Source organism: Nannospalax galili, unplaced genomic scaffold (genome assembly GCF_000622305.1).
Source record: "Nannospalax galili isolate Female #2095 unplaced genomic scaffold, S.galili_v1.0 scaffold85, whole genome shotgun sequence".
Taxonomy (NCBI): Eukaryota; Metazoa; Chordata; class Mammalia; order Rodentia; family Spalacidae; genus Nannospalax; species Nannospalax galili.
This window is the reverse complement of record NW_008358866.1, coordinates 12,014,685-12,041,125: the sequence shown is the minus strand read 5'-3', so window position 1 is coordinate 12,041,125 and position 26,441 is coordinate 12,014,685. Positions and strand designations below refer to the sequence as shown.

Here is a 26,441-nt window from a genome sequence, read left to right as displayed (position 1 = left end):
CCCCCCTCTCTCTCTCTCTCTCTCTCTCTCTCTCTCTCTCTCTCTCTCTCTCTCTTTCTCTCTCTTTCTCTCTCTCTCAGATATTTTTTTCTCATAGGTGCTGTCTTTTTATTTTATTTATTCTTATTTTATGAGTTTATTGCCTGCATGTATTTAAGTGCACCCTTGTCATGTAGTACCCACAGAGGTCAGAAGAGGGGGAACACGTGGATACTGTGAATGGAACCTGAGTCCTCTGGAAGAACACCTTAACTGCTGAGCCATCTCTCCAGCCCCCTGGTGTCTTTTCTTCATCGCTGATTTTGTATTCTCCTAGTCCTAGCTTCTTCTTCCTACACTGCATGGTGCTCTAGGAAACTCTTCTCTTTCAGGCTGTCATACAGACACTGGAGAGAGGAGGATCCAGACTCAGCATGGAAAACCTGGTTGACTTGATTTGATTTGTGCTGGATAATGCAACGAGTTCTAGAACTGAAAAATGGTGTGATTCCCAAGTAAACCAATAGTTTACTTCATTTCTGTCTTCTGGCAGCAATCAAAAAGAGTGCCTCAGAACTGCTCTAGCAAGAGCCAGGAGGTATCTCTGAGGGATGTTGGACAAGAGTAGGAGGCTGGGTCACTGATCTCTCTGGTTACTCTTGCTATCGAGTTAATAACTGCCACATTATTAAACAGCCTTTGACTCTGTGAAGTCTACCTTCTATGATTTCCAGTCTCAGAGTAGACAATAGGGCACAACCAGATACATTACTGGAAAAACTGCCAAATATGTTCCTGTTACACCTCACTGGGACGGAGCGTGCCTCTGAAAAAAACAAGCCTAGCAGCATTTGTATTCTGAACAGGCGTCTGTCTGTGTTTGTGACCTTTATGTTGTGATGTGTGTGAGCTGCTGTCTGGAATTGGCACAAAGGAGGAGGTATGTCGCCCATGGCCCCTCTCCTGAAGTGTTTAATGCCTCTGAGGCTCTTCAGACAACACCAGAGCGGAAAAGATGAGCGATTAGAAGCACATTTGGGATACATTTTAGATCTAATTACAATTGTTCTTCTCTTTCTTTTTTGCTCTTGCCCTGTGGTTAGTACACACCAAATGAATATGTGTTGAATGCCATGTTAGTGATGTGTAATGGTTAATAATAACTTATGGTTGTATGTATTTAACAACAGTTACTTATCCAGTGCTCTTTGATTTACAAGGAATAGCAGTGTGCTGGACAAACATCCTTGTTTAGACAAAAGCAACTTGTTATATAGGTAGCAAGGGTAAGGAGGATCTGTTTTAGGAAACTCTAGTAGTGTGCTTGAAGCTAATTCATTCAAGAGGTGAGACTCCTTCCTGCTTGCTTGTTCTCTCTCTCTCTCTCTCTCTCTCTCTCTCTCTCTCTCTCTCTCCCCAATGTTGCATTCACCATCTTTAAAAATGAACTCTGTGAAACTCTTAGGTGTTTATATACATATCTTATGTACCATATCATGATGCCTTTCTTAATAAATAACGATTACTGACTACATACCACACAGGATGTGTGTCTTCTGTGATAATGAAAGTAGGATTACTACTTATGGCACTTTAAAATTGTCCAAAGTCTATCTTATAGGTAGAAGAGTTAGTATAATATCAACACCTACAAAATAAAAAATATAATGGCAGTTAGCTTGAGCTTAGCTTGAGATTTAAACAATCTTATTTTCCAAGTGTTTGGCATTCAGAGTTAAAGACTAAGACAAACTTTTGAATGGTCTCTCTCTTGAGTTAATCAATAGTTTTATAAACTTGGCAGCCAAGACTTGTACCATAATTGCTGCGTGGAAGAACAGCATTAAGATTTATAACCTTTACCATTAAATAGTCTATAATCTACCCATGGACAAGGAGAGAGGAAAACAAACCCAAATCCACTGTGAGATATAGATGTATATTTTCTCTTTTCTTTTTATAATGGCTAAGAACCTGAGCAGAGAGTTTAGGTAACTTTGTAAATTATTTTTCAGTACAGTCTCTTTTCCCTGAGTGATTATATCACAGTAGTGACAATCAAACATGGAAAGTAGCAGGGTGCTTGGAAGGAGCAGGAGAAGCACTGTAAGTTCAAGGCCACCTTGGTCTATGCTGGGAGTTTCAGAATAAGATTCTCTCTCAAAAATGGGGAGTTGAGTGGGGAAGGGAAAGTAATAGGTTACAGTATATACTGCACACTCTGTTGGCTTTATTAAGGACTAATTTGCTGTTATAAAGTTACAACAGTTAAGAGAAGTAGTTTGCTTTTATTTTTCTCTTATATCATAGTCCAGCAGTAAGCAAATGGCCCAGGGTGATTGAATGACTTCTCTTCATGTGGTCTTTTAGGGACACAGGCTAACAAGGTAATGCAATTGTTTGCAGTGTATGGCCTCTATCTTGGTCCAAGAATAAAGGCCTATTTGTTGCCATTTTAAAGCAGGAAAGGACAGCAAAGAATACACATGGATATTTTTATCTTATTTTGCCCAGCAGTTGCATTCATCTTGTCTGGCCTGAACTTAGACACGTGGTCATCACTATCAGCAAGAAGTTGTGATGGCATAGTTAAGAGGGAAACGGGAGTATGGGCTCAGAGAGCTTCTGGCTTCTTTCACATGCATAGATGATTGCTGAGATAGTAAGAGGCGACAAAGCAGATGCTACATGAGAGAAATTTCTAGAGAAAGGATATTTTTTAATTTTATTTATTATTTTTATTTTATGTGTGTGCGTGTATTGCCTGCATGTAGGTACGTGCACCTGTGTCGTGCAATACCTGCACAGGTCAGAAGAGGCTGTCAGATCCCCTGGGACTGGAGTTATGGACAGTTGTTAGCTGCCATGTGAGTGCTGGGATTCGAACCCGGGTCTTCTGCAAGAACAACCAGTGTTCTTAACTGCCGAGCCATCTCTCCAGCCCCCAAGAAAGGATTTTTGAAAAATATTTGTTTTCATTAATGTATATTTGTGTGTGTGTGTGTGAGAGAGAGAGAGAGAGAGAGAGAGAGAAATTTTCTAGTTTTTTTGTTTTTTTGTTTTTTTTTACAACTCAAGCATGGACTTTGTAGATGACAGAATCAACATGGTGTCCCAATGTCAAAAGGTCGGGCACACCAGAGAGTCTAGTGGTTCTTAATCATTTAGGATATACTGCAGACATGTTTATTGGTTTTGTTTTTACTCTGCTGTAAACCAAGGACCTTGTCACAGAAAAGTTCTTATCTGCTCATACACAAAACATTTTGCAGCGCACAGAACTTCAGCAGGTCCATGGATTCTAACAAGCCAATTTGCCACCCTACAGGGACTCACAGGCCCCTCCCCCACCACAGTTCCATTCTTAAGATTCTTGGTATAAGGTCTTCTTTCTGGGGACCAGGCAGATGGGTCATTGTTCTTAATTATGCTTTGTTTCCCCACTCTATGCTAGAAGAAGAGACAGTGAAAGCAGCCTGCTGCGTGCAAAGTCATGAATCAACATCAAAATGGCGGGCATAGATGCTTTTCAATTTTGACAATCTTGAAACATTCTCAGCCAGAAATATCTTTTGGCATGGTCTTAAGGAAGAAGATTGGATCTGTGGACTAGAAAGAATGTGTCATGATTTGGCTTAATCTAAGCCATTTTTATTCTTTCCTTGTGTTCGGATCTGTTATCTGTCTGTGGAATTTATATTGAGAGACCACTGGGAAGGTCTGATGTCTAATTATTTGCTGTGTTATGTGGAGGGTACTTAGTACAATCAATAAACAATCAATAGTAATTGTAGCCTGCCTCAGAGACAGGCGTTTGAAGCTTCAGTGGGCTTAGCTCCATGATACTTTTCATTAATTTTCTTTTTGCTAGTTTTTCCTATAATTTAAAGACTAAATAGAAAGATTTCTTTGCTTATGAGAACAAGTGTACTGTTTTTTTAAGGAGGGAATATGTAATCCCAGGTGTTTTCTCTCTGTTAATAAGAAAAATGTCTTTTTGCTTCAGACTGCATGAGCAGAGAGGGGGACAGGGAAATTTGCATGGTTAAATGACTATGGGCCCTTCCTTGTGAAAGTAATATTCCCTTGTTGTCAATTACTTCTGTACAGACATCTGGATGTTTACCCTAGAAGTGTGCAGATGTCAACTCGTTCTGTATCATAGCTGGAAATGTGGTGATAACTTGACTTTGATTTGAGTAAACATGAAATATCTAGCATTTAAAGTCAGAAGTTCACTGTAGGAAAGGGTTTAGACTGACGTTTATTAAAGAGATTGGTGCCTTGGAAAATAAATTGGAGGCATTCCCAAAGAAAGAGACACTCAGATAAAGGAAACAAAGTCTCTGTTATGTCATCTTTACCTAAGAGCAGAATTTGAAAATGACATTTACCTACTCCTTGAACTTTCAGAAGCTGGTGCTGAAGACATCGATGTGCTTCCCAATGGTCTGGCTTTCTTGAGTGTGGTGAGTACCACCTTCTTGCCGCATGTGCAGTCAGAGAGACATTTAAGCCCATGGAATAGTAACAGATTTTAAATTCCTCGCATCTCAAAGTAAGTTCTGACAAAAAGATAGATCAAGCTGGATTTGAAAATTCTTAAATCTTAAATCTTTTCTGAATATAGAGGTGAAAAGCCTTTGTCAATTGACTGATTAGCCTTTGCTTCCCTGTTGTATCTTAGCTCTAGAATGTTCCAGTACAATCTGTGTTTTAAAAGTATGTTACTATAAAAGATATTTGAGGGCTGAAGAGATGGCTTAGTTGGTAAAGTATTTGCTGTGCCAGCATGAGGACCTGAGTTTGGATCTCTAGCACCCATATTAAAAAACAACAACAACAACAAAAAAAAAAAACTAAATAAAACAGAAAACAAATGGGCACAGTGTTGTGCATCTGTCATGCCAGCACTGGAGAGGTAGAGGCAGTAGGACCCCTGAGACTCCCTGGCCAGCTGTCTAGCTGAGTCACTGAGCTCTAGGTTCAGTGAGAGACCCTGGCTTAAAAATAAAATAAAGTGAGGCTGCGTGTGGTGGCTCACACCTTTAATCCCAGCACTTGGGAGACAGAGGCAGGCGGATTCTCTGAGTTTAAGGCCAGCCTGGTCTACATAGTGAGTTCCAGGCCAGCTGGGGTCACAGGGAGACTCTGTCTCAAAAAAAGAAAAAAAAAAAAAGAAAGAAAGAAAGAAAGGAAGGAAGGAAGGAAGGAAGGAAGGAAAGAAAGGAAAGAAAGAAAGAAAGAAAGAAAGAAAGAAAGAGAAAGAAAGAGAAAGAAAGAAAGAAAGAAAGAGAAAGAAAGAGAAAGAAAGAAAGAAAGAAAGAAAGAAAGAAAGAAAGAAAAAGAAAATTAAAATAAAATAAAATGGTGAGGGCTGGCAAAGTTGGTAAAGGTGCTTGCCTCTGGGCTGGAGAGATAGCTTAGTGGTTAAGGGCACTGGCTGCTCTTACAGAGGACCTAGGTTTGATTCCCAGCACCCACATGGTGGCTGACAACTCTTTGTAACTCCAGTTCCAAGGAAATCCAACACCCTCTTCTGACCTCTGCGGGCATTGCATGACACAGTTGCACTTACATACATGCAGGCAATATATTCATCCACATAAAATGAAAATAATAATTTTTTTTTCTTAAAAAACGATGCTTGCCTCCAAGCCTGACAACCTGTGTCTGATCTCTAGAACTCACATGGTGGAGAGAACCAACTCCACAAGTTGTCCTCCGACTGCCACATGTGTGCCATAGCCCACACACATACATATACAAACACACAAATTTATTAATTAAAAAAAATTAAGATGGTAAACAATTGAGAAAGATACCCAACATCAACTTTGGGCCTTCAAACGCACACACACAGACACACACACAGGCCCCCCCCCCCCAGGATTTGAGGTCCCACTTGGATGTTACTTGGATATTAGATAATACTGCTATACTCTTATCAACAGAGCATCTATCCTTTCCACTCTGTGTCCCCTGTTAAGCATATTCACTTTTACGTATATGCTTATGTAATATTTAGTTCAAACAGTATGCCAACTTTCCCAAACCAAGGCTCACGCTTTTTGTTCTTTCCCTCTGAATAGCGTAAATGGAAAGTCAGCACCTGACTTTGTTCTCACACTTCACTTTTGCCTTCATTCTTATAAACTGAAGAATAATATCCCTTCTGAACATTCGAGAGATAGACTTTCAGACCCATCACCCATAAGCTACTGGCCTTCCCTGATACTCCTTCTAATTGGGAATATAGACAGTAGGCAGCTGAGGGTTTCTAACTTCATTTCCTTAGCTTGGCCACAAGGCAGAGCTTTTCAACATCTTCTTAATCCAGTTTCTCTTGAGGAAGAAGTATCTGACTCCAAAAGTTCCCGCTAGTTCTTATGTCCCTTCTCAGGAGTCATTCTTGTCAGGCCCGGAGATTTCAGAGGGGCACTCAGGATGTAAAGAAATTTGGAGCGACTTTAGAAGAGAGTTGCAATACTAATAAAATAGTTGTCAGGTGAGAGAACTCAGCTTGGAAGAGAATGAGGGTTGGAGCCCTTCTTAGGTTCCTGGTGGGTTTTTTTGGGGGGCGGGGGGGAACCGTGTCTTTTTCAGACACCGTCTCCCTATAACCCCAGCTGGCCTGGAACTCATTGTGTAAACCAGACTGCCTCTGCCTCCTGAGTGCTATGATTAAAGCCGTGTGCCATTACATGCTCCTGGTGGTTTTTACAGAGACTGTGAGCAGTGGTTATCACCACCAGTGGAAAGAGAACTACCCTGGCTTTCAGCAGAAACACTGATATTTATAGTTAATGAAAAAATAGAGTTTTAAAGGAAAACTTTAATTGCCTACACAGAATGAATCAGGTGATGTATCACTCTGGGTTTGTTACGAAGGATGAGCCTGTTACAGAAAAGGTTAGGAAAAAGCACCAGGGCCTCTGGTCAGAATCATAACTAGAGATGCAAGGAGAAAGTTGCATTGCGCTTTTGTTGTTTGTTTTTGTTGTTTGTTTGCAAAGATGTGTTCTTGGGACTTTAGAACTTAACTATTTTAAGAGTTTTACTCTGAAAGGAATAAATCTGAACAAGAAGGAGCAGGACTCCAAGCACACCAATCCCCATCCATTTAAGCTGAGTCTTGCCTTTGTCACACATTGATCTTGCAGCCATGTTAATGTTGTTTATTTATTTTTGCTTTTGTTTTTTGTTTTTTTCATTTTCCATCCTTGGTTATCTTGGTATATGGAAGGTTTTTTTTATATATTTTATAGGGTATTTTTTGTTTACTCCAGCACAGTCTAAATGAGTACCTCCTATATCACAGGGTGGGTGATTTTCTTCTTCCTGGCATTGACTTCCCCTCACCCAGCCTATTCCAAAGGTATGGGTTTGAGGGGCCCCACAAAACCAACATCACACTAGATGAGGGATTAAATGACACAGAATAGACTAGAACAAAGATCAAACACCAAGGTGAATGTGTGTACCATTGCTGGGCTATCCCTTCAAAGAGGTGATGATGGTGCATTTTATGTTTTTTGTATTTTGATGCAATTAAAACTAAAAGTTTAAAACAGAAAAAGGGTAAAAATACTAGGAGGTGTTAAAATAACTGTGAATATTATCATATCTGGCAGTGCTGCCTGTTCATGAAGAGCACACTGCTGTTGTGGGGACTTAGTAAGAAGAGAGATTATGAACAGCTGGCATGGCACTGCTGTACAGCACTGCAGTAATACAGCTGAAGTTCATATTACTTACTGGGCCTGCCAGGGTAAAAGTATTCAAATTAAGCCAGACTCACAAAGACCCATCTCCCATTTTTGCCTTCATATGTAGAACCTAAATTTTATGAAAAGAGAAGAGGGAAAACTACTAGAAGGGGCTCAGGGGAGGGGAGGGAAGGTGATCAACATATGATGTGCATGTATGAAAAAGCCACAATGAAACCCATTATTTTGTATAATGTATGTTAATAAAATGCTTTTGGAAAAGAAAAAAAGTCAAAGAATTTCCTCTTACACCCTTAAATTTACATAAAATATGACCATATTGCTTTAGTAAACTAAATACACTCGTGAATTCGCATACAATTTATTATAACCAATAAGTCTTTCCTTAAGAATTAAAGGATGAATCTGAATTTTATAGATAGCCAGATGATTTATTAAGTAACTGATTTAAAAAAAAACCACCTAGATCATCTCAGTAAGTGCCAAAAAAAAGCTTTAAATAAAATTCAATACTTAATTAAAAGCTCCAAGCAAATTAGAAATAGAGGAGGAAATTCCCAGAAACCTACAGTAAGCATCATTTTTAATGGTGAAACATGAGCTGTGTTCCCATTGATGTTCTGAAGAGGAAGGAAAGGCTCAATATCCGTACAACCATCACCAATCAATTGTTCTTAATAACCTAATAAAACAAGAAAAAGAAATGGGGGATAGAACCCAAAAGACAAAAATGGCCATTATTTTCAGATAATGTGGTTCTCTGTTAATTTTAAACAATCCAGAGATTCAGTTAAGAGACTGTTACTAAGAGGAGAGTTGGGTTCAAAATGAACGTGTAGAATGCCAGGGCTTCCCCATACTCAAATGAGAATTGGCAATGTTCCATGCAGAGCACATGCACTTCGTGGTGATTTAAGAAGTGTTACATTGGTACAAGAATATGTATGATGGAGACTGGAAAGATGGCTCAGCAGTTAAGAGCACTGGCTGCTCTTGCTGAGGACCCCAGTTCAGTTCCCAGCACCCACATGATAGCTCACAAAGGTCTATAACTCCAGTTCCAGGAGATCTGCACTTTCTGGTCAGACAAAACACTCATATACATAAACTAAAAATCAATAAATAATCCAGGTGTGGTGGCACATGCCTTTAATCTCAGCACTTCAGGGGCAGAGGGAGGCAGAACTCTGTGAGATCCAGGCCAGCCTCATCAACATAGGGAGTTCCAAGCCATCTGAAAAACCCGTCTTAAAAAAAAAAAATCTTTTCTTGTAATTAGACTGAGGTGGGAACCCATTAGAGAATTTTGGTCAAAGTGGTGTCATAATCTGACAGAATCTGGATGCTGAAGGACCATACATGATCGGAGGAGGTAAGGGCAGAAGCAAAAGAGCTCTTTCCCTGGACCTGAGTGTGGTGGGATAGCCATGGAGCAGATAGGTGAACTGCCCATATCAATATGAAGGGATATATTTGCAAGGTAACATCAACAGGGTTTGCTGTTAGATGAGATGTGAGACAATTATCTCTGCTGCCCAAGCCTTCTAGTCCCTTAGAAACAGTGCAGGCCTGGGGTGGGAATCCACAGTTAGTATGAGAATGTCTACCTGCTTGACCCTCAGCTGTCCCTGGAATCCCTCAGCCCACCACCTTCTGGTAACCTTTCAAGAAAACAAATCCCATGGTGTCAGAGCTCAGCAGAACCATCCATTTTTTCATCTTTTCAGATCCCAATGATTTTCTCTTATTGCTCTCTGTTTCCTTCATGTTCCTGGCTGTCTGTCCCCGCCTTTTTCTTTGTCTTTGTGGCTCTTTGCTGCCACCCATGTCTGTGCTTATTATTCATGTAAAGTGCCCAACTAGTCCAGGAAGATACTTAAGCTTTTGTGTTTCATTTTTTCCCACTGTTTTGGAAAGGGTCTGAAGTTTCCAGGTCTCCATAGCTTTGCACCAGATAAGTTTGGAGGGATACTGATGATGGATCTCAAAGAGGAAAAGCCGAGGGCACTGGAATTAAGAGTCAGCCGGGGCTTCGATTTGGCTTCGTTTAACCCACACGGCATCAGCACCTTTGTAGACAGCGGTAAGAGCTGATGAACTACCAAGGGTGAGAAATACGCAGGGCTTCAGGGATGGCTCTGGAAAGTAGACCTGGATCACCCTGATAGGAAGAGGACACCTACTTCAAGAAACACGCCTGCATTCTTCATACCAACAGCGTGTCCACTTGTCTCCTAAACTAGCAGTACATTATGCTGTGTTTTGAAATTTCTAACAGTTAACAGCCAAAAGAATGTATAGATTTCATAACTTTTTCATGTACCTGTGATCAATTGTATAAAAAAGCTGTATCTCTGAATTAACCTATAAACACATTATACACTATTTCTATGTGTGGGGTGAGAGCCATTCCTTCTTAAAGGTCAGGGGGCCAGTGATCAGAACCAATACCAGGCCAACAGAGATGGGAAGAACCAGCAAGAATGGTCTGTTAGAGCACTGAGCAGCTTGTATTTCCAACCTTTCCTTGCCTGTGCTGTTTAAATGTCAGCGCCTGCCCACAGATCCCCTGGTTATGTCTCTGCTCTTTTGATCCTTTAGATGACACAGTTTATCTCTTTGTTGTAAACCACCCGGAATTCAAGAATACAGTGGAAATTTTTAAATTTGAAGAAGAAGAAAATTCTTTGTTGCACCTGAAAACAATTAAACATGAGCTCCTTCCAAGGTACTGCCTCCTTTTTTCTCATTTGCCATCCTATCTCTGCCACTTTCTGTGTGTGTGCTGGTGTGTGCATGTGGAGGCCAGAAGACAGTCTTGGGTGTCGTTCTTCAGCAGCCATCTACCTGGTTTTTCAGTCTCTCTTTGGCTTGGAGCGCCCAATCAGGCTAGGCTAGATGGCCAGGAAGCCCCAGGATCCACCTGCCTCTGTCTCCCCAGCTTGGATTTTAAGCATGGGCCACAACATCCAGCTTTTTTTTTAAACATGGGATGTGGGAATTGAACTCAGGTCCTCGCACATGCATAGCAAACATTTTATGAACTGAGCTGTGGCATTTTCAAACACTCTCTATGGTGAGTGATCCTCTCACCTTTTATAAGAGCTCAAGAATATTTTAGCTAATATACAATATAAAACCTGACACATGATATGATATATGTATATTTTTCAAGAATTTATAAACGTATGTGTGTATGTGTATACAAGTTAAGCATTTTCAACCTGAAAGTCCAAAGCCTGAAATGCCCTATAATCTGAATTTTTTTGAGCCAATATGGTGCTACAACTAGAAATCTCACAGCATGGCATTTTCTTTCATGCACAATTAAAAAATTACATTGTGTTGTTGCCTACACAAGACCAGCACAAGTTAAACCAGTCAACATTCCAGCATGGAATGGGGGGGCGGGTCTCATGAAGCCCCATCCCTAGCTGAGGAGCTACTGGCAGTTGATGGGTGCTGGAAGAGGGACAATCCCTTTATATTAGCAGTATGGCCCCTGGTAGGCCGACTGTGCTCTAGTGGATGACCCTGTACCCGTGTGCATACGGGTAGTACTAACTGGACTCGGGGATATTTAAAAAAAGAGGAGGACATGAAGTTGGGAGGGAGATGTGGTAGGGGCCAGGGGCCAGGAAAAGTTATATAAGGAGGTAGTTGGGGTGGGTAGAATTAAAATACATTGTATACCAGTGTGAAGTTCTCAAATACACACACACACACACACACACACACGTATATATGTAGGTATATAGATATATATTGTGTAGTATAAAATTCCCTTCTATCTATATGTATAAGATCCATACAAAATGGGCCACTGCTACAAAAACGGCACTGGTGGAGAGTGTGGCTAAGGACACTTGTGGGTATTGTCCCAACCCAGCCTGCACTAGCCTCCTGCTTTTAGCTTAAACTTGATGGATATACTTAATTTCTACTTCTCTATCTAAGTCGTCAGAATGTAACTTCCCAGCATTCATCCTCAGAATGAACTTCATCATGAACAGGAGCATGAACACCATTTGGGCAGCCTCAGCACTGTGGAGCTTTTTCAGAGGAAAAAAAAAAAAAAAAAGAGACCCACCTTCCCTGTAGTTCCGTATTTTTTATTTGACAGAGAAGAAAGCAGCTCTTTCAGAAATTTTTGCATAAGATAATTGGAATTTCAATTTAATAACACCCTTGCCTAACTGGTTGGAAATAGTAATTGTTTTTAGCATATCAATCTCTCACCTGTAGCACTGGGCTCTGGCTGCTTCATCATCTGTCTCTCTGCAAGCGTTTATTGAGTGTCTGCTCATTCTCGGCATGGTGGCTTTGCAAGGCAGGTAGAAACTGAACAGTCAACCTTAGTTTGACTAATGACTAAGCCATGGACCTCAGCAAAGTCCAGTAGAAGAATAAATGGGGACAAGGTAAATGTGACTGACGACCTAATGACAGTCAGGCCCTGTCCAGCTCCAAACCCTGAAGAGCTCTGTTCTTGTAGATATTTGTTAAGCCTGTACTGTATGTGGGGCACAACATGCCTTTAGCTAGGCACAGTGGCATACACCCATAATACCACCATAGAAGAGGTAGAGACAGAGGATCAGAAGTTCAAGGTCATCTTCAGCTACACAGGAATTTGTAGACCAGCCTGGCCTACAGGAGACCCCATCTCAAAATATAAATCCAAACAGAAATACAGAAAAAAACTGTTTTTGAGACAGTCTCAATTTAAGCTTGAACTCAGGATCCTCCTTCCTCTACCTTCTAAGTGCTGGGACTCCAAGTGTTTCCACTGTCCACTATACCTGGCCAAATCTTTGTTCTTTGTGATGATCCTACATGGTTACCAAAAGACTTGTCAAATTACATGATACGGTATGATATTGGTCCTTCCAATATTGGCAGTAGTACATGTCTATGGCCCTGGCTCATGTGACCATAGCTTACTGTTTCTTGGAAAAACCCCTTCCGAACACTCAAAGGGCATGTTGTGTGAACCTTGTAAAAATTTATCTAATCTTCTGTGTGGAGACAACAGGTTTTTTATTTTCTCTCCCTTGCTATTTTTCTCTTTTAGTGTGAATGACATCATAGCTGTTGGACCAGTTCATTTCTATGCCACCAATGACCACTACTTCTCGGATCCTTTCTTAAAGTATTTGGAAACATACTTGAACTTACACTGGGCCAATGTTGTTTATTACAGTCCAGATGAAGTTAAGCTGGTGGCTGAAGGGTTTGATTCAGCCAATGGAATCAATATTTCACCTGACAAAAAGTACGGCTTCCTACAGAATGTCTTTGTTTCTCCCGAGTTGTGATGTTAGCCATATTCGTTAGACTGTTCTCTTTCCAAATATGAAAGTAAATATGATATTTGACATTTTTATGTATTTCATATATACGTGTATCAGACATATTTACGTATAGTTTTATAGGTATGCAAATATATCTTGAATATGTAAAGGATATGCATGTATTAAATGTGATATAATCATCAAATTTAATTTTTTTTTCTTTTTTGGTCTTTTTGAGACAGGGTCTCAGTGTAGCCCCTACTGGCCTGGATTCACTATGGAAACCAGGCTGGCCTTGAACTCACAGTGATCCACCTGCCTCTGCCTCCCGAGTGCTGGGATTAAAGGCATGCGCCACCATGCCCGGCCCAAACTTAATTGATAAATATAGAAGTAAAATCATATTTATGTATGTATACTAAAGTATCAAGCAGATGTTTCCTTTTAAATATATAATTTTATGTATAGCAATACAATTTACATATTAAATAACAGTATAATAGTTGATTTGATACTTTTATATTATTTTAACAGAGATCCACCTACCTCTGCCTTCCAAGTGCTGGGATTAAAGGCATGGGCCACCACGCCCTGCTCGATAGTTTTAAAATAGAAGAAAAAAGGGAAAATTTCAGGTTACAAAACCTCCCACCAAAACAAATAAAATAATAAATTACTTTATCATTTTTATTGACTATGTATCATTCCTTTATAAGGATGATTCTAAACTGATTTAACCATTTCTCCTTTGAAGGATATGTAACTTGTTTATTATTTTCTGTATGAAAACAATTTTATACTTCTCATTTACCATCAAACTCCCCAAAGTAGCACTAGATCATATTGACTATCCTTGATGATTTTGGATATGTTCAGTCCTAGGCTCAGATCCCAGGTAGGATACAGCTACAGGGCATTATGAGATCCACCTCTTTGAATATTTGTATTGAATTTCTGTTAACAAACCTCCTACAAACAGACTCTTCTTGATCAAATAATGCAAACCTTTTCAATGTTAGCCTCAATAGATATTGCCAAATTATTTCCCAGACATTCTCTTACTATTTTTGTGTACACAATCACAACTTAGAAGAAAGGGTACTAAATTCCTTGTTAGATTTTTCTTCTGCCTGATCACATCGAACAGTTTACACTATCACAAATATGACAGGTTATAAATTTGACATTCCTTGACAAATAAGAGTTTTTGTTTTGTGATACACTTTATTCTTCTTTTTCTATAATTACAGAAAAAAAATATAGCTCATTTCGTTTAGATCTCTAACTGACCCAATCTGTCCCACCCAACCAAATCTGTTCTGTTTTTTGTTTCCCCCACACCTAGCATTTCCATTTGTGTTGCAGCTTGCCTTTAGCTTACCGCCATCTTGTACTTTCTGGCTAGAGTGATCTTTCTATGGAGCATTAGCCTTGTCCCATCTCTGGCTGTGCATGCTCACCACAGCACCAGGTATGAAGAACATGCATAATCATTGTCAGTCACTAATTTATTCTAAAAGTTCAATAGAATCCAGCCGCCTTTCAAAACAAGGCAGAGAAGATCTGGACTTTCTGTCATGGACTAGTTCCACTCTCCCTTTTCTGTCATTTCCATTCTTCCCATAAGACAACAAACTCATATTTTGCTAACACTCCTTTGCCTCGGCACACCCTCTTTTCATAATACAGGTACTGTTGACTTAGGGCTTTTATGTGTACAAACTAGTCTGGACCAGCCAACACTTAGGCATGTTTTAGGACCAAAGCTGTATCCTTTTCCTGTGTGTTTCTGCCACAGCGCTGAATTCCTAGCTTCATACATGAGGACTACTCAGTAGAATACTTGCCACGAAGCAGTTGATTCCATGAGTTAAATCAACTTGCCCCAGTATGTGCAGGCACATGCTTCTAGATTAATACTTACCTCTTAATAGTAAAACTCTCCATGTGCTACTATTTATTAAATAATGCATATTAATGAATACTTAATGTATTCTGTACCATAGAATTCTATATGTACAGGACAGAAATATTAAATTATGTAGTAGAAGGCAGATGCTTTTTCTTATGAAACCAAATATTTTTTTAATGTCATTTCAGTGGCAAATATTAAAGACTTCATACTAAAAAGTTTTGGTGCACACCTTTAATCCCAGCACTTGGGAGGCAGAGACAGGTGGATCTCTGTGAGTTCAAGGCCAGCCTGGTCTACATAGTGAGTTCCAGGACAGCTGGAGCTACAGGGAGACCTTGTCTCAAAAAGACCAAAAAAAAATTTTTTTCCTTACAAACCTATTGAAAAATAATGATTCCATGATTATTGTAGCACTACCAAACTTATTTTGAAACATTCCTTGAGAGCACATCATTGATGAACTTCTCTGCAGGCTTTAAAACTTACTCTTTTATACTATACTGTAGAAGCTCTGTGTTGGCAGGAAGGGCTAATGGGTGTCCTCTCTGAACAGGTATGTCTATGTTGCTGATACATTGGCTCATGAAATCCATGTTTTGGAAAAGCAACCTAATATGAATTTGACTCAATTAAAGGTAAATATTCTTCTATATAGATCTGTTGCACTTTGCTGTGGTATAGCAACACTATACTCTAACAATAGCACACTGAGAATAGAATGTGGGTGCAAAGAAGTTAGTATGTGTTTTAAAAGATCACCTCCTTCCAGCAAGAAAAATCTTTCTCCAGCTATTCCCAGGATGGACAGAGATTACAGGCAGCAACAGGTTAAGCCATATTTGCATCAGGTTTAGGGCTGTTCCATGAGTATTGATGACTGTTGAATCCCAGTAAGAATTTTCACAATTGAAAAGACTAATAGATGAATTGTTCATATGAAGATTTATGCACATTGTCAGTTTTTTCAATAATAAATGAAGGTAGAAATTGGGTTGCCTGCCATTATTATTTTCTGTCTGCCAACAGCACATACTTTAGGGTGATTAAGAATTTCCCATCTTGCTTTGATGGAGTTCCTTGCGCTACCTGATCATTGCGTATCTTTTAAAGCAAAAGGAGGTCATTTTTTTTTAATCACCCTAGCTTTCTTACTTTCAGAGAAGATGAAAGTGGCTCTAAGACAGTTTATTAAATGTATTTTAAGCAATATCGGTGTTAGAAGGGCAAAAACAAGGCAGTTTGTGTAATGTCCCTGCACACAGAGGCAGGAGAGGTTAGCTCTAAATTATTTAATCAGGTTTCTTGCATCGTTTAGATATTGACATTTTTCATTTGTAAGGTTCTGCAGTTGGGTACGCTGGTGGACAATCTATCTATTGATCCTTCCTCGGGCGACATCTGGGTTGGCTGTCACCCTAATGGCCAGAAGCTCTTCGTGTATGACCCGAGCCATCCTCCCTCATCAGAGGTTTTTATATTTTGATTTCTTCAACCTTAATTATTCAAATCCTTTTGAACTAATAATGCAGTAAATTGTCACAGGGATGATTTGTTAGTTCTTTTAAACCAATAATACAATAAACTTGTGCAATAGTTTTGTAATTGCTTTAAGCCAATAATTGGCAGAATGTTACATTGTTCAAATGCTTTGAGAAAAGTAATCTTTTGATGTATTAAATTATGGTGGAAACTAGTCAAAAGTCATTTTTATAAAGACATGTGCCCTGCTTGTGTGGTATACTGGCAATTTTTTAAATATCCGGTTTATTGTCAGCTCACCACATGACGAGTTTTGTGCATGTTGGAAGTATAGTGGAAGCAGGCACAGTTGTGCGAACCTATTTCTATTAATGCTCAATTGCTGTAATCACACTAAATCCTGTGTTGGCATGGCATATCTAGATGGTTTTTAAAAGGTCCTTTCTTTGAAGGCTTAGAAAGTACTTTCATTTAAGCATTAAAGAGATCGGTAAACGCTGTTTCCAGCAGCTTGTCTTCATAATTAAGTATCATTGGGGAAGACAAGGAATTATTGGTGACTGAGTGACATGGGTGTGTGGGGTGCAGTATTCATCCTTTGTATCTTCTGGACAGGTTCTTCGCATCCAGAACATTCTATCCGAGAAGCCTTCAGTAACCACAGTTTATGTCAACAATGGGTCTGTCCTCCAGGGAAGTTCTGTGGCGACCATATATGACAGGAAACTTCTCATAGGCACTTTATACCAGAGAGCCTTGTATTGTGAACTCTAAATTGTATTTTCAGCATGCAAGCACAATAACTTGTAACAAATTAATCTTCTTATGACTTGGTAATTCTGAGGGACTTTAACCAGCAGGGTGGACCCAGAAATATACTGCATATATAACCCATTTTATTTCAGTAAGGAAAGGCACCCAGAGTTCTGATAGCACATTTAACATCAAAGGATTGTGTGTTTTATGCCAAGCCAAGGACAGAGAAACTGCTTTTCCATAAAGTTGAATGCACTTTGCACAAAAATCAGTCTCCCCTTTGCCTCCCTACTATGATTGAATCCATTCAAACAGGTCAAGCTATATAGCTCCTTAAAATGCCAGGGGCCATCACTGTGAGTATTCAGAACTACTGATATCATGTTTTGATGTTTGTACTTATAGCTTTGTTTACTGTAGAAAGGATGGAATTATATTAAAGACTAACCGAAGTTCAGGTCTTGTCTGTGTTTAATTCTTGGACTTGGGAGAACAGAAAGGCAGGGTTTGGGTTGGACAAGAATGGCCATGCTGATTTCTCATTGAACGCTCAATATGAAAGGGCTCTTTATTGAAAAAAAATAAAATATAATAACACAGCTGAATACTGCAGCCTAAATTCTGAATTTTTACTTTTGTTTTTTAAGACCAGGTCTCATAATGAAGCCTTGGCTGGCCTGCAACTTGCTTTGTAGACCAGGCTGACGTTGAACTCACAGAGACCTACTTGCCTCTTTCTCACAAGAGCTGGGATTAAAGGCATATACCACCAAGCCAAGCCTTAAGCATTCTCAATTCTTAAGGTATCTTCCATCAGTTCTCTTCCTAAAAAGAGGTCCACCTTGGATACAAAGAGGAGATAAAAGCATTTAAGGAGATAAATTCAATAAATACAGCTGTGACCAGAAGCCAGGAGAGATGCTATTTGCTCTCCAAGCCTGCCTGGTTAGGGTTAGGTATGAAAATCACAGGGGGATGGGGGAGAGAAGGTTATTTTTTTTTCCCCACTCTGCCTCCAAAAACACTTCTTCTTTCTAAAGAGTGACCTTCATGTGTTTCTCTCCATTATAACTTATCAAAGAACTTTGTTTCACCATCATTAAGATATTTGTCAGTTACTAAATGCCCAACAATGAGGAGAAAGAGCTACACTAATTATTTTATTTAATCCTAATTGCAGCCTGGAGGGAGTAGATATTGATATTGTATCACTGTTAACATTTCAAGGAGTTCAAGGTCACCCACCTCCTGAGGGATGGATATCAATCTACAATGCCAAAGCCTGTACCATTAGCAATTACATGAAGCTGCTGCCATAGAATCAGTGAGTGTTTAGTGTTTGTTTACTCTTTTTCCTAATGTGTAGAGTGTGTCTGGGTTTTATTTTTTTTTTTTTCAAGATGCCAATTTGAGTTTTGTGTTCTAATGAATCATTTAATAACTTTTAAATGGAAATGGCAGGAGTATTCTTAAACTCGGGCTTTGGTCAATTTGGCCTGTGTTTGTATTTATATTTTTCTGTTTGTGATTTTCTGTTTTTCAATTTAGTCTGTAAGAATGAATTTGATATGCATTTCAGGCAAAGGGAATTACTGTTTTTTTGTTTTGTTTTGTTTTGTTTTGTTTTTTTCTGCTTCTATTACCCAAGGGAAAAATATTCAATCACAGATGAATAAGGTCAGCTTAAAAGATGTTTACCTCAGGACCCAACCTAAGAAGGGAATGTTTTAGATTTTAGAAGATGTTAACAATGGCTAGCAAAAAGCCTTGTTCTTAATAGGCATCAAGTAAAGTTGCTTTTGATTTTATTTATTAGAAATTCTATTTGTGCAAGAGCAGTTGTATATTAATGATCACATGCTTTGCTTATCTTAGAAATATAAGAAAACTTTTTAATAAATTCTGATTTGGGTCTTTAATGGGTATGAGAGACTGTTTTATCAAACTGTAAGTATCCTGTACATTTATTTATGGTGATCTTTTGGGGGGGTTCAAATCGCTTTATTAAAGGCTTGGGGGTGGGGAGTGGAGGGATGGAAAGGAGAGGGGAGGGGTGGTCAAGGTCCAAATGATCCATTGTCCTCTGCCGGGCAGATCTCCAGACTGAACTGCCTCTTTGCTAAAAGCTTATGGTGATCTTTTTATGATCATATATTGAATGGAGCAATTTGGTAGTTAAGTCTCCATTCAAAACAACTGACACTGGGAACTGGAGAGATGAATGGCTCAGCTGTTAAGAGTACTGGCTGCTCTTGCAGAGGACCCGGGTTCAATTTCCAGCACTCCTCCTTTCCAAAAGTTTTCTTCCAAAGTGTTTTCATTTTTATTTTTTTTGCCACAAGTGAATGTATGCACCCTTTAAGATGTTTAAAGAGTGTTGTATTTGTTTCACTGAATATTCTTATTTTATTTTTTCTTTAAGAATTTTTTTTTAATGAATTCGAGTTCCATATATGTAAGGAACAGAATTTTCCTTATCATTGGTAACTTTTTAAATATTTTTTTCACGTGTATGGGTATATTCCTGCATGTATGTAAGTGTAGCCATGTCTTGCGGTACCCACAGAGGTCAAAAGAGGGTGTCAGATTCCCTGGAACTGTAGTTATGGATGGTTGTTAGCCATCATGTGGGTGCCGGGAACCAAATCCAGGTCCTCTACAAGACTAGCCAGTGCTCTTAACTGCTAAGCCATCTTTCTAGCCCCTCCATTGGTAACTTTTAATAACTAGTCTTTCAGTTTTCATAGTTCTTTGGTTTTTGGTTTTTGTTTTGCTGTACTAGAGATCAAATTCAGGGCTTCATACATGCTAGCCAAGTGCTGTACACTCAAAAACATAGAATTCTTGACAGAGTTCAAAAACACAAAGGAATCGTGCTTCTGATTAGAAGAGAAAGAAAAACAAATTTTTAAACTTTCAGAGGACTGATAGGTAGAAACCTTACTCTGGAGGAAATGCTGTGATTGCTCCCCAAGCCCTCTAGCTTTGTTTTTAATTTTATTTTCATTTATACAAGATCTCATTGTGTAGACCAGGCTGGCTCTAAACTTGGAATCCTCCTGCCTCAACCTCCTGAGTGCCCAGTAAATTTCTTTAAGTTGAACCACCAACTCTTCTGATCTTTTCACCTCAGAGGGCCAAAAACTTGATGCTAAGGCTACAGGATCATGTGGTCCATGAAGAGTCATGAGATGATTACACATGTGCTGACTGCTTCTTTATCGCATAAGTATCCCCACACCTATCTCTAGGAACATGAATTCAAGACTTGGGTCTTCCCCCTCCATGTTTCAGAATAAATTCTGGTAAAACTCGAGAATAAACTCTTGTAAAACTTGTTTAGGTGATTGGCACAGTATGTGATAGGCAAAATGAGCCTTGTTCAATACAAAGATGTTTCTTAGAAAGAACTACTAAAATTTTAACCTAAACTTCCTTTAAGAACATTTGCTCACAATAAACATGACCTTTGTCACTCCCCTTTGAAGAAAACTCATATAATTGAATGGCAGTCACAGCTTTAAGTAGAATCCTGCTTTTATCCATAGCTTCCTACAGTACCCAATCCCAAGAATACTGCCCTATCAGATTTTTCAAGTCTATTTATCTTGTTTCGTTTCTTCCTCTTTGCTCACCACATTTCAGCCCCGATCAATTGCCAGTATCATCAGTCCCCCATCTAAATGTTTCCCAAGCCCACATGATTCCATGCACATTGGGAAAATATCCTCACAACTTCTCCAGCTGACATTGCACAGCTCACTCCAACTACTCAGAAAAGCCTCCAGCTCTCTCAGACTGTAGGATAGACAAGTTCTCCCTGCCTTCTTGATTATTCTCTCCATGGTGGTCTGATGCCTCTAAAACATCTGCTGAGCCAAGACATTCTAATGATTTCCCAGTGTCCCTTAGGATATGATTCAAGTTCTGAACTTGGCCTAGAAGACCTGTGTGCCTTCCCTAGATTCAGCTTCACTATCTTCCTCTCAGTCCATGCGTTTAGTCTTTTCAGCGCAGTCTCTGGATCAGCAGCAGCAGCAGCATCTGTGAACTTGTCAAAGATGCAAACTCTCAAACCCCACTCCAGATCTACAAATCAGAATCCCTGCTTCAGGGGCCAGCAGTGTGTACTTTCATTTGGATTATCAGTGACTTTGGACACACTAGATTTACTATGCTACTTATTGTTTAGATATGTAGTATTTTATTTGGTGCACATTGGCTCATCAAAAAGTCCCCCATACACACAAACAAAAATGGTCCTGAAATGATGAGTAAGTTCTCAAGATTAAGGAGCCAGTTACAAAAATCACTGAACCTTGACTTTGGTACTTCTGATTTCATTTGTTGAGTTCTTTCAATGACAGCAAGCCCCTCATGATGCTGATTGACTGTGACCTGTTGACCAAGCCAGTTTGGCCTGAAGTCAGCATCTTCTTGTTGCTCTACAAAGGGTCCTCTCAAATATCAGATGTGGATAAGTCAGATCCTTTTCCCCATCACCTCACTGCCAGGTCATATTGCCCAGTGAGCACAATACTCAAAGCCAAGTTTGTTACTCACAGATGATTAGGGACAAGGAGGCAGAGACACCATGCCATGCTGATCATTCAGAAGACTCCTTGAAGCCCCACCACAAGTCCTCAGTAAAAAGTGTCAGCCGGGAACAAAGTTCCTAAGGGTGAATTCTACTCACCTATGATCACAAAGCAGGATTCTCTTGAGTGTTCTAAGAAACAGCTCCTTTCTGAGGTAGGTTACTGGATTCCTGTTTCTTTTTACTATAGATGGGACTGGAGCTGGTTATATAAAATTTCTTGCCAACTCACATAGTTTTGACAAAACTGAGTTCACTGTGAATATTTTTTTCTACCAACTCACATGATAATTATCAAACTGGACAAGTAGAGATTTAGAAAATGACACTGGTTATGTTGTTTCCAAATTATGGGACTCCCAAGAAGAAATTTGAATTATTGACTATGACACTGAAATAATTACTAACCACCATGAAGATTAAAGTTAATGTATACATACCCTTCTATGCAAAGTAAGGTTTTTAAAGCAGGTGGTAGAAACATATCATCCTCAATTGCCTACAAAAAATGCCTCTAACCCTGTTTTTCATGCCAAGTTGCAAGTGATAAGGAGCATGGAGTCCAGAGTCCCTTGACCACACAGAGGTTCCGACATTTCCTAGTTATGGAACACCCTGAGCAAGTTATTAGTTAACCTCTGCAAGTCTTACTTTGCTTCTTTAATAAGAAGTTAATAGCAGAATGTGACACACATGCAGAATACTTAGCTCATGGGACAGTCACTACAGCTCCATCAGCTGTTCCATTTGTTCTTATTTTCCAAACTTTTCTTTCTCTCCAGTACATATCTTGCATCTGTCCATGTAGTCATATTTATGGAGACACTTAATTCCAAATTTCTGTAGACAGCATAGGCAGACCCAGTGATCAATGGCATGTAGTCCCTTCCCCAAGAGCCTACTGTGTCAAATGGAGTGTCTGACTTAATTACAGGTTTTTTTCTCTTTTTCCTATAATGTACTAAGTACAGGACTGAGCACTTCACACTAGTCCTCTTAATTTTAAACTACTTTCATGGTAGATCCCCTTTTACAGAAGAGGAATACACAGTTTAAAACATGTGAGCCCCTTGCTGAAGAAATGGCTCAGTGGTTAAGAGTACTTGCTGCTCTTGCAGAGGACCCAGGTTTGGTTCCCAGGACCGACGTGGCAGCTAACAACTGTCCATTAACTCCAGGAATTACTGACACCCTCTTCTCACCTCCCTGAGAGCTAGGCACCCACATGGTACACACACATATATGCATGCAAAACACTCATAGTACACATAAAATAAAAATAAATAAATCTTTGAAAAATAAATAATGCGAGCCCCTCAGCTGATTGATCCAAGGCAGCCTAACTCCCAACCCCCATAAGCACCCGGGTCCTGGAATCTATTAAACTTTCTCCTAAGTAATCACCAAGTTCACATTCAACTCCTTCTCTGTTAGCATGCTTTCAAAAGCAATTCTCTTAAAGAGAACTCCCAGTGTTAGAGTTTTCTCTTGGTTTGCCCCCTGTCCCACAGCTTTAACAAGGCCAGTGTGGTGAAGGCCAAGCAGTAATGGGCACAACTTTGGAGCCAAACTGTCTGACTACCAATTATAAGCTGTGCAGTTTAGGGAGAACCTAACAACTACTCTATGCCTTGTTTTCTTCACCTGTAAAATAAGATAACGTTACTGCTTCAGAGATTATCCTGAGTTATCATAGAGTTCTAAGTACCCAACAGAGTGTGTAGCAAGTGCAATTAACATGGTAGATGTCATTACTGCATATTCATATAAATTTTTTTTTTTTTGGTCTTTTTGAGATAGGGTCTCCCTGTACCCCAGGTGTCCTGGAACTCACTATGTAGACCAGACTGGCCTTGAACTCATAGAGAGCCGCCTGCCTCGGCCTCCTGAGTGCTGGGACTAAAGGCATGTGCCACCATGACCAGATAATATTTCAAGACAGATTTTTGTTGTTGTCGTTTTTGGTTGTTTTCTCAACAGGGTCTCTCTAGTCACAGCTGACCTGGAAGTCACAATGTGAACCAGGGTAGCCTCTGCCTCCTGTGGGCTGGGATTAAAGCACTCACCACCATGCCCGGCTAAAACAGATTTATTTTATTTGTGTGTGTGTGTGTGTGTGTGTGTGTGTGTGTGTATAAGTTTATGTGTATCACCTGCATGCAGGAGCTCTCAGAGATTAGAAGAGGCAGAAGAGGGTGTTGGATCACCTAGAACACAAGTTGCAGGTAGTTGTGAACTGCCAAGTGGGTGCTGAACCCAGTCCTCTGCAAGAGCAATAAGCCCTCTTAACTGTGGAGCCATCTCTCCAGCACCCATATTATACTTAGGGATCCTATAGGCCAGGGACCGTCTTTTCTTTTGTTGATATTCTTAACTGGAAAATCTTCATCTTTCCAAAAAATATTTGCTCTTTTTAATAGGACTATTCCTTTCTGTTAGTAAATAAAAATAGAGCATGCTTGAAGATTCCACGTTATCTAAACTTATGTGTCCTCCCCTCCAATTTGGTCTTGATTAGGAGGGAGGAAATGTGTTGTTCACCTGGAAGGAACTGAAGGCAGAAGAAATGAGAGCAAGAATCTCCCATAGAAACTAGTATTTCCTTTTTCCTGCATTCTGCTCATCCTATGGGTTCCACTCTTCCTTCTCCTGATTTTTTCCGTATCTCACCAATCGTGGAGAAAGGCTGAAATTCCTAGACCCATCTACTCTATAGATGAACTTGGACTCCTACTGTGGATCTCTCCCTCCCCTCGAGGGCTGTTGGCACCAGTCCATGAGGACAAAAGGAGGAGAAGCAATGAACGGGTTCAGGACAGCCAGTGACCATGATGGAAAAGACTTTTCCGGGGAGTCAGATTCAGTGATACAGCTCCGTTTATTCAGTGGGGGTCAGGAAAAATATAGTGTGGAGGCAGAAGCCAAAGCTTCAGCTGATAGGTGCTCATAGTATGCTTTATTTACATGTGGTAAGGGGATCCTATCATCCGACTATAGGGCAATGCCTAATTATCATATAGAAAAAACATGGGGGCAGTTTTATTGCAACTATGCCAAAGGTCATGTTCCAAATAAGGTCAGGCATCCGTGCTTAGTGGCACTTTCCAGGTAAGTTAGGCAGAGAGCAGGAGGTCCCCACTGAGAAAGGGAGTCCTTCCATATAGCACCGAGCCCCTTAGAGCTATCCAGACATGGAGGACTACAACCTTAGCAGCAGGGTCCCCCAACATCTCCCCCTGTTTTTATTTACAATGGAGAAGTGTCATCACAAGCTTTAAGAGCCAACTCATCTATCTGGGGAGAATCCAAAGTTTGATAATTGAACATGACCTGATCAGTAGTAATTTTTGCAGTGGTGGTAATTTGTCGGCAAAGAAATTGTATGAAACAGGGAGCAAGCATCAAAATGACACACAGCATGATCGGGGGCTAAGAAAGGGTAGGAGCCATGAAAACAAGGGGTTACTAAACCAACTTAATTGTTTGGTGGGTTGAAATCTTGAAAATAGATCGTTACGAAGTTTTTTGAGAGTATTAACATTGGTCTCAACAACATTTGATTCATTTACAAAAAAACAGCATTCCTCTCCCAATACTACACATCTCCCCATCTTCAGCAGTTATTAAGTCCAGTGCTCTTCTGTTTTGGAGCACAACCCTCCAAGAGAGTTCGTTTGTCATTGGAGAGACTCAAGGCTGTCAGTCGTGGATGCCATTGCCTGGTCAAGCTTGTCTCAAAAGTCTCCTGCCATGTGAGGGAGTTTGTACAATAGCAGCAATCTCAGCTCCTCCAGCACCCAGGGAGAGGGCTAGTCCAAGTTCCACTAGCAGGGGGATGAAGATTTCTCTCTGCTGGCAGCTGTGAAGGAGTAGGGCAGCCCCTTCTTCCTCGAATAGGAATACCTGGGAGTAATCATTATAGGTACTCAAAAGGTGGACAGAGAGGAGTTAATACAGTGTTGGGCTTTTCCTTTGCACCCTAGGAAAAGAGGAGGGGCAATGCATGCTGTCCTGGAGAGAGTAATGTTAGTGAGGTATTTGTAATGAGTAGGCTTATTCTTGTTGGAAACGCAAATTGGATAGTTATCCAGCTGTTCAAATAAGGGAATATCCATCAGATGAGAGTCAGTGAAATCTTTTTTTGTTTCTGGGTAAAGAAGGGTGGTATTAACTGGTACTGCTGTCAGTAAAGGTCTATTGCTGGATGCACAAAAGAAGCAGTTAGAGGCATTGGGGTGGGTGGTGAAAGGAAGAAAGTTAGCAACATATTGAATGTACTTGCTCCAGGACATAGTTGATCTTATCTGGTCCTCTGTTTGTTTTTCCTGTAGAATAATATTATGATGAGTTAGCACAGACTTAGCTGCAGGTACAAGCTGTCGAGAGATATGAAAGTCAGCTGTAGGGTAGCTAGAGAATGTACCTGGGTAGAACTTTCCCATTACTCTGACACGCCAGCGATCGTCCCATGGATCTGCAACATATATTAGGGAATAGTCATGGTTCCCATAGAGATACTTATTATCCTTTAGGTAGATGGGTCTTTCCTGTCCTGTTATACCCTGATATTCCCCAGTTAATCCTAGTTCCAAACTATAGGGATTGAAATAGTGGCAGCCCCCATAAGTATAAACTTCCTTGAGGCATGATGGATCTGTCTGTCGGAAAGGAAAGCAAACATACTAATTTTG

The 26,441-nt window shown here is 40.0% G+C and overlaps 2 protein-coding genes across 3 annotated transcripts in view; both read left to right on the top strand.

Annotated features, from left to right (window-relative positions):
* Pon2 (paraoxonase 2) overlaps window positions 1-17,341 on the top strand; it is a 33,348-nt gene extending 16,007 nt beyond the window's left edge. The window contains exons 3-9 of the mRNA XM_008822576.3: window positions 4,393-4,448; window positions 9,627-9,792; window positions 10,311-10,437; window positions 12,784-12,984; window positions 15,472-15,553; window positions 16,258-16,386; window positions 17,013-17,341. Of these exons, the coding sequence (XP_008820798.1) occupies window positions 4,393-4,448; window positions 9,627-9,792; window positions 10,311-10,437; window positions 12,784-12,984; window positions 15,472-15,553; window positions 16,258-16,386; window positions 17,013-17,171 (920 nt within the window). The 3' untranslated portion in view covers window positions 17,172-17,341. The remainder of the gene's footprint in view (window positions 1-4,392; window positions 4,449-9,626; window positions 9,793-10,310; window positions 10,438-12,783; window positions 12,985-15,471; window positions 15,554-16,257; window positions 16,387-17,012) is intronic.
* Pon3 (paraoxonase 3) overlaps window positions 17,341-26,441 on the top strand; it is a 48,977-nt gene continuing 39,876 nt past the window's right edge. For both annotated transcript variants that reach the window (XM_017795456.2, XM_029558312.1), the window contains exon 1: window positions 17,341-18,477. The gene's annotated coding sequence lies outside the window, so the exon portion shown is untranslated. The remainder of the gene's footprint in view (window positions 18,478-26,441) is intronic.